This window comes from Apteryx rowi, unplaced genomic scaffold (assembly GCF_003343035.1).
Source record: "Apteryx rowi isolate R43461 unplaced genomic scaffold, aptRow1 scaffold_231, whole genome shotgun sequence".
Classification (NCBI taxonomy): domain Eukaryota; kingdom Metazoa; phylum Chordata; class Aves; order Apterygiformes; family Apterygidae; genus Apteryx; species Apteryx rowi.
This window is the reverse complement of record NW_020448653.1, coordinates 1341351-1349426: the sequence shown is the minus strand read 5'-3', so window position 1 is coordinate 1349426 and position 8076 is coordinate 1341351. Positions and strand designations below refer to the sequence as shown.

The 8076-nt window shown below is 38.5% G+C and overlaps 1 protein-coding gene across 1 annotated transcript in view; it reads left to right on the top strand.

The window, feature by feature from the left end:
* The first annotated feature begins 6 nt into the window (after positions 1-6).
* Positions 7-8076, top strand: part of LOC112966067 (UPF0061 protein ETA_18310-like) — a 27800-nt gene continuing 19730 nt past the window's right edge. The window contains 8 exon segments of the mRNA XM_026065746.1: positions 7-433; positions 1700-1818; positions 2102-2230; positions 2914-2978; positions 3082-3138; positions 3237-3374; positions 5949-5962; positions 6880-6967. Of these exon segments, the coding sequence (XP_025921531.1) occupies positions 223-433; positions 1700-1818; positions 2102-2230; positions 2914-2978; positions 3082-3138; positions 3237-3374; positions 5949-5962; positions 6880-6967 (821 nt within the window). The 5' untranslated portion in view covers positions 7-222.

Here is an 8076-nt window from a genome sequence, read left to right as displayed (position 1 = left end):
AGGGGCCGGGAGGACATCCGGGCCGCCTCCCTCCCGGCTCCCAGCGAGACCGGCGGCAGAGCCCGGCAGCCCCCCGCCACCCCTCCTCGGGAGCCGGCCCTGCCTGGCGGCCGCCAGGGCCAAGGCCGGAGAGTCGCACGCAGCTGCGCCGCGGCCCGCTCTCCTGAGGGAAAGCTCTTGCGCGGAGCAGGGAGCGCCGGCGGTGCTGGCGCCGGCGGCGGCATGTGGGGGCCCCGCGTGCCCTGGGCGGTCGCCTGGTTCGCGTGGGCCGCTGGAGGCGGGCGCCCCGCCGCGGAGCCCGTGTGCGCCCCTCGGCGCCTCGGCCCCGCTCCGCGCTGCCTGAACGCCTCGGACCTCGGGCACGGTCGCTGCGAAGGCGAGAGGGGGGCCGCTCGCTTCGGCGCCTGGGGTCTGTCCTCGGAGAGCCTCCTGGGTGCGCGCTGCGCTCCGGCGCTGGTCGGGAGGGTCGTAGCCTCCACTGGAACAGGGACTGGATTTGCTGGAGACCTTGTTTAGAAAGAGGTGGACTGATTTGGGGTGATGAGGGAAGAAACAGTCAAATGATCCCTTACTGCTTTTAAAATTACAGCTAGATTGGCCGTAGGCAGCATTTTTTTGTTCTTTATATTAGCGACGTCTCCTGATGGAGACATGCAGCAGTCCCAACTGTCTGCGAACGCAAAACGGGTAACGCAAGGCTGCGTAGCTGTCAGGCCTGCGGAACTGCCTGTGATAACGAAGCAAAGATAATTCATATGGTAGCGTTACTCAGATAACTTTCTCAGGTGGTAGAACTACTTGCAGGCATTGAGAAATAAGCGTCAGTGACACGTCCTGTGGCTGCTGTCTAAAACAGAATTTTTCTTTAGGGGTATTGAAAATCATTGCTAACAGTCTTAAGAAGTATAATTAACTTACTATTTTTACAGAAGAGTGACTATGAGGTACTGGGATTCATAAGATTATTGCAAGCAAAAATCCATAAAAATGTTAAAATACATATTATTAGTCCAGTGTTTTAAAACAGTATTTGTCCTCTTTTATCATGGATCAGGGTGCATGAAGTAAATCATTTGAGTACATAGGTTATGCTACAGCAAGAAACACATACTCTGACCCTTTCTTTTGCTGTATGCATTATTCAGAGAAGACTTCAAGCTGTTTTTTTTACATTACTTGGTGATGGTCACTGCATATGGAGTGTATCCCACCTACCCACAATTATCAGTGTACAGTGGCTTCACCTGCATTTGTTATATCATGGGGTTCTGCTGTGGGCATAGCTGAGTTTGACTTTTCTGTCTGAAGAAAATATCTTTTAGGGTTCCACATAATTGAATGCAATGTTAAACTGCCCTGAGACTGTTCTAATTAGGATTAATCCGAACTAATCCTAAATATGTTTTAGTGCTTAAAACTGGCATGAACAATCTATTTCTTTAACTGCAGGATTCAGTCCTTTTAAAAATCCTGAACAGAATAAAATCCTGAATGTATTTACGATAATCCTAAAATAAAATCCTAAATTTTATTTAGGCTTGCTTTTCATGCAAGCTTACTGCATGATGTGGTGGTAAAGGCTGGTGGGTTTTGTTGTTTCTGAAGTATTTTGACTGGCTTTAAGGAGAAACATATCTAGACTAATATGGCTAATTCTTATTTTTTAAAGATTTCATGCCTTTTTTGTTGTTGTTTACAGATGCTTTTCCAATTGATCCTATCTAGGAAAATTACGTCCATAACGTGAGAAACTGCATTTTTTCAATTGCCTATCCTGCACCTTTTAAATCTAGAGTTCTTCTTGTAGCTGTTTCAAAGGTTGGCTATTATTTTTTGTTCCTTTGTTTTTGATAGAGATTGTTAATACATCTTTTAATTGTTAATATATGTACTAAAATGTGTATATCATATACTATTTATTGTTAATGCATATTATCAATATATACTTTAAACATATAGAACATTTCAACATATGTTCATTCTCTGCACCTTCATTGTGACATGTCTCTTAGTAACAAAACCTGTATAGAAAACACATTCATTGCCACTGAAAATTTGATCATATTCAAGTACCATGTTTTGGGTTTTTTTTTCTCTCCAGGAAGTTATTGAAAATATTTTGGATCTTGATATATCTGTCAAAGAAAAAGTTGATTTTCTTCAGTTCATTAGTGGTGAGAAAGTGACACTTGGGTCTATTCCTTTGGCCCACAGATATGGAGGTCATCAGGTAACCCTAACACTTATTCTTCCAGGTGGAATCATATAGGACTTTCCATGTGAATTATACCTTGACAATCTATAAGTATATGAATGCTTATGAACACTTAGATTGCAAATTTGCCCTTCCATAAGGGGCTGCATGCAGATGGGAGAGAACTGCAGTATTCTTTCATGGTACCGTGTCTGCTTTCTCTGCTGCTGTTCATGCCAGAAGCAAATTATCTTTTAACTTGGGTTAGCTGCAGAGTCTGCTTAGCACCCCTGCAGCCCACCAGGCTCTAATTTGTGATAAATGTCAGCTCAGAGGAGTGAAGAAGGACAAAGCCTTACTGAAATCAGCAATACCATGGTTACTTATAATTAAATTTAATTGAAATGGATAAGATTGTTCATGGAATAAGAGTGGTAGAATTTGATGTGTAGGCTGTAGCTGTACTTAAGTAGCTAGAAGGTAGAGAAAAARAATTGGAATTCCCTGCATTATGCTTTTTTTGTGCTTTTCTGATTCATTATTTCTGTGAGTGTGGAAGTACAGTTTTAGGGATCAAAACCTTAATGCCTACCTGAGCATATGTGCCATTACATTGTGTAGATAACAGTGAATCTACACATATTTATACTATGTGAGTTAGAGTATAACTGCTGTAAATGATGGTAAGAAGAAAATGACTTGATTTTCATTTTTGCCAGTTTGGTATCTGGGCAGGTCAGCTGGGTGATGGAAGAGCCCACTTGAYTGGCGTATATACAAACAGGTGCAACATATTTTAAAATGTTTGATTTACTTCTATATACTATTTAGTTGATTCATGAATTCCCCAAGGTGTATGGTTGTAAATGATAATGGTATTTTTGCAGGCATGGTGAGAGGTGGGAGCTACAGTTAAAGGGTTCAGGAAAGACCCCATACTCCAGGTAAACTGCAGTTAATTCTTAAATACCAGTATTGGATGTTTTCTTTTTTAAATTTGTCTTGGTTTTACAATCTAGTCCTTATTCTTTGTCCTCCATAGGAATGGCGATGGAAGAGCAGTGCTTCGCTCTTCTGTGCGAGAATTTTTATGCAGTGAGGCTATGCACTATCTTGGAATTCCTACAAGCAGAGCTGCTAGGTATTTTTCTTTTCTTATTCGCAGCATCCTTATTTACAGGTAATTTTGTGACTGAGTTTAACTGAGCATCAGTAAAGCCAGGACAGCTGATTTCTAGGAAAACAGATATTTCTTTTCATACATATGCAACAAAACATATCAAATATATAAATATACCCCTCCAGTTTTTTAGATTTTTAGATAACGCTTTCCAGTAATAATAAGTTTCAGCAATTAATTCATTCATTTGCATCTGTGGTACAATTTAAAATACTATTTTGTTTAAACATTATATTGTGTAATGTCTGTGTATTGTGGTGAACAGCTGTTCTTCACTTGTAAGACTGTCTTAACTGAATGACCTTAATTTGTAATCCTGTTGATTTTGTAAAGAAAATAAAAAGTGGAAATTAGTTTGAGTAATTACATTTCACGCTAACTCCCCTCTCCAGTTTCTGTGGCACTGCAATCAGTTTCTTCTTTTTAAAGAAAGTATTGTTCTCTCCTCTGTTTCTCACCGAAAGACTTGTGAAAACAGGAGAACTAGATTCCTGTTTTATAAGTAATACTAATACCTCTAGTGTACAGGGATAATGAATGAGTCTATTAATACATTTTACATGGTTAATGAATGAGTCTATTAATACATTTAAGTTAAGCATTTAGATGAGTTTCTGAAGAATCAGGCCAAGTGGGCAAATGTGGAAAGTGACTATTTCTGTGTTGTCATAGTCACATATTGGCAATTTTTACTCTTTCCGTTCAGTTGCTTATGGCTTTTGAGATTGGTAGGAAAAAGTTGTCAGCCAGATAAAAGAAATAGATATTAATACTGGAGGTAGTAACTAATGTAGGTAATTGTTCTCAAGTCCTTATTTATGCAAACATCCTTCTTCTAATTATTGCTTTTCCAGATTAAAAGGAAAGAGAATAAAAATTCATTTAAAATTTTCAAAAATGCATTTAGAACTAATTCTGCTTGAATCAAAGAAGGCTAATAAATGTACTTTTTTGGATCTTTTCTTAGAATTAAGGAAATTTGATTTTTTCAGCTGATTGTGTTTTAAATTTTGTTTTGTGTTCCAAGTGTGCTCACGTCTGTTCTCCAGAATATCAGACTTAAAAAAATAAATAAATGTCCTTCAGAAAAAGCCCTGTATTAAGCTGCTACATGGCTAGGTTTCTATGTTTGCAGAAGACAGAGTGTCTGTAAATCTCTCTAGCATTAATTTTTACACATTTTCTCTGTTGGAGTGCAGTGTTTGTAAATGACATTTTGGGTGGTCTGTTCACTGACTTCACCTTGGGACCTTTTGCTGTTAGCTATTGATGCAAAACTGTAAATCTGTGTGAATATCAGCAGGAAAGCATCTGGCAAGGTTATGTCCTGTCTTTGCTGTCATCTCAACAAATTGTTCAGTGCAAAAATAATACGAAATTACTCCTTAACTGTGCACAAATTCTACTGAGTACAGATTGTGCCTTAGTTCTGCTGGCAAATTGGTTAAATGTCTGGCTCTCTTGACTGTGCTGTACAAGCTTTCCAGACAGCTTGTAAGGCTTAATTTGGAAAAACCCCAGCTGATATCCATATTCTTCCCAATGGGGAGCTGTTGTACGGAGGCTGCTGAGATGCATTTACAGAGTTCTTGTCAAGTCTTGGCAAAAGCGTGTGTAAGAGCCTCATATCTTATCCCAGAACACCCAGCAGGTTGATTTGCTCTATTAAATTCACGTACTGTGCTCCCAATAGGATGCTACAGTTTAGGACTGTACTGCCAGATAAAGAACATTTCTTCATATGGTGCCATTTTAGTCACATACTGGGGCTTCCAGTTAGCAGTGTTATGCATTGAGTCAAAAAACTGAGCAGTATGCATAGTTTTCAAAGTGAAATGGCCCTTGATATTCATGCAGAACAGCATGCAGGGTGCTTGGGAAAGTGAAGTCTAGCCCTTGAGCTAGAGCTGGGGGTAGGGGGAGGTGTCATCCGTCCATCCTTCTCTGAGCACCCTTCCAGCTTCTCTGACATAACAGCAATGTCAGTGTGCCGTTTCCTGTGCTTGTGCATGCAGCCAGTCTGCTGCTGCCTTCTCTCCAGTAATGTTACCTGCCAACTGCAGGGGCCATTTGAAAACTCTTTCTAGTGTGAGAATATAGGTATCTTTATGTGGCTGCTCAGTGATCTGGCCAGCTCTTAAGAGATGCTGGTCCATCAGCTTGTATTAATAAGTAACCAAACGCTGTTGTCTCCATGGATTTTCTGTCAGTAATAAGAGAAATCCTAGTATTCTGCAGGAATTTTGTAGAGATCCTGCTAAGTGTTACATAACCAAAAAGAAACAACCCTTTTGGTAGATGTCTGTTCAAAATGGTAAAATTTAGTAGCATTATTCTTCTGACCACCTCTCTCCCCTAGTGCTCTGATGCACACGCTATTTTTGTTAGTATACTGGGTTTGTTCCTTGTTTTTGAAAATGTTTGTTTTTCTTGAATGATTAGGGTTTTCTTCTTCCATCTCATTTATGTCAGCACTTTTTGTACTTACTCTTACAGACATACTAATCATACATGATTATTCCCAAAAGAGTCTTTTCTGGAAATTTTTTTGTAATGTTGCTTGTATCAATACAGCTCCAGTAGTGGAAGTATCACAGAGAGTGAAAGTGTAGACAAACCATCCTGCAGCCTCTGGAATTTTATCTGATACACTTTAAATGTTTACAAAGCAATGCTTTTAATATTTCCATTCCTATATTTTTTTTTCCCCTCCTCCCTTTGGAACAAGTCACTGCCTGTTCTTTGCAGTTAACAGAGAACATTCAGTTTGGATGGCTACTAGATGCTTTCAGAAATAACAGTAGAATAATAATTTAGTTTGGAGCCCTCAGTTACTATGGCAGCTAACCTCACTGTATAAGAATTAAGATAAGTTATTCCTTATAATGTTTTTTCATATATTTATATGCATACACAAATACTACTAATACATACTAAAGTATGTAAAAACATAATCTGATGTGTTCTGAAAATTTAACRGTTAGGAGTTGTTTGAACTCTGTATGACTGTCTTCGGTCATATTTATGAATGCAGTATTAGGTTTGCCTCTTGTTCTTTTCTGTTTACCCCCAAGGAAAGTTTGATTCTGTCTTCTGTACAGTCTTCTGAAAAAGAGCTGCATGGCCCAACATGGGTAAAAATCAGAGATGATTTATGTTGGCTCTTTCTTTGCTGCTAGCATCTTTGATGGAATTCTGATATTAATGCAGTACTGGAATTTTGCTAGTGTTTGCTGGTATAGTGCATCCTATCAAACATATGAAGATTTGGAAGAGTAAAAAGTATCAATTGCTTTCCGGAAAATTAAACTTCTTCATTAAAATGTGTATATAGTAATGTTATGCATATACATCTGTATATGTTGAGCATTCATATAGAAATATGCATTTAACTATGGATATGTAAATTATGTGTCTATATAAATAACATAATTGCTTTTATGATGGGATTATTTTAATTTTCTGAAACTCTGTTTACATTTAAACATATGTGTTTATATTTAAGGTGCAATAGTGCTACATCTTGCCAAATCATGGTTTTGTATAGGATCCTTAGAAATCTTAGCTCATTCTGGGGAACTGGATTTACAAAGGTTCGAATTTTATCTTCCTAGTAACTGTATTAATTCTCATAACAGTCAAATATATTTATTAGAATGCATATATACAGTTGGAATTTAGACATAAATTATTTAGAAAGGAAGATTACATAATTTAAAAAGAAAACCTACTCTTTTTTTTTTTCTTAATAAGCATATGAATGATCTTACCTCATAAGGATAAAAAACCCTAGATATTTTTAAAGGCCTGTGTCTTACAAAATGAGAAAGTCTTTATAGCTACAATAGTGCTGGTAACTAACCGCTGTGTACTTTTGTTTAAGAGGAACTTGTAAAATATAGAATAAGCTCCTAAATTTCTCACTGTAGCCTGTGAAACTAAATTAACAGAAATACAACATACCTAAGCTACTGATTTATTTTGTATGATGTATGCTTTCCAATAACATGTAGAATTAGGAAAGTATATTGGATAATAATTTATTGTGCCGCTTAGCAGTATTAATTTAGTGATAGGAGAACTGTGTTATTCCCTTTCAAGCAATTGGCAGGACAGGTTTTTAGTTCTACTGTAAATACTTTGAAGTAGTAGGATGTATTGGCCATTCCTCCTCAGGGGCTGTGCACTGGTTGATTATCGCTTGCAATAGAAATTGTTGTGGGGTGCTTAAAAAGAAAAAAAGAGAAGTAGCAGCAGTTGTACATGGTTGTAACTGGCCATTCAAGATAACTTCCTGCGTGCGGGTACACTGTCTTTCTTTCCGTTTGTTTTGAAATCTCACAACAGATTTTTGTTTTAAAACTGAAAGACTAAGTTAAGGAACTGAATTTAAGATGCAGCTGTACTGCACATTTTTGGCTGAAATATTTGTGACTTCTTGGATTTAATGAGCATGTACAGATCACTTCTACTCATGCAGAGTAGATGACTCCTTCCTGCTTTTTTTGGAGGGGGGCCCCAGAAAGAGTGGCCGAGAGCAGTCAAGGCTATCGTGACTGCCTGCGCTTCCTCTTCAGAGAAGATTTCTCCTGAAAGAGAACTAGGAAAGATGGAGGAAGGGGAGAGTTATAGTGACAGGGTAGCTGGCAAAAGACTGCTCAAGTCAGGATGCCTCCAACAGGTGAATGCAGCCAGGGAAGTG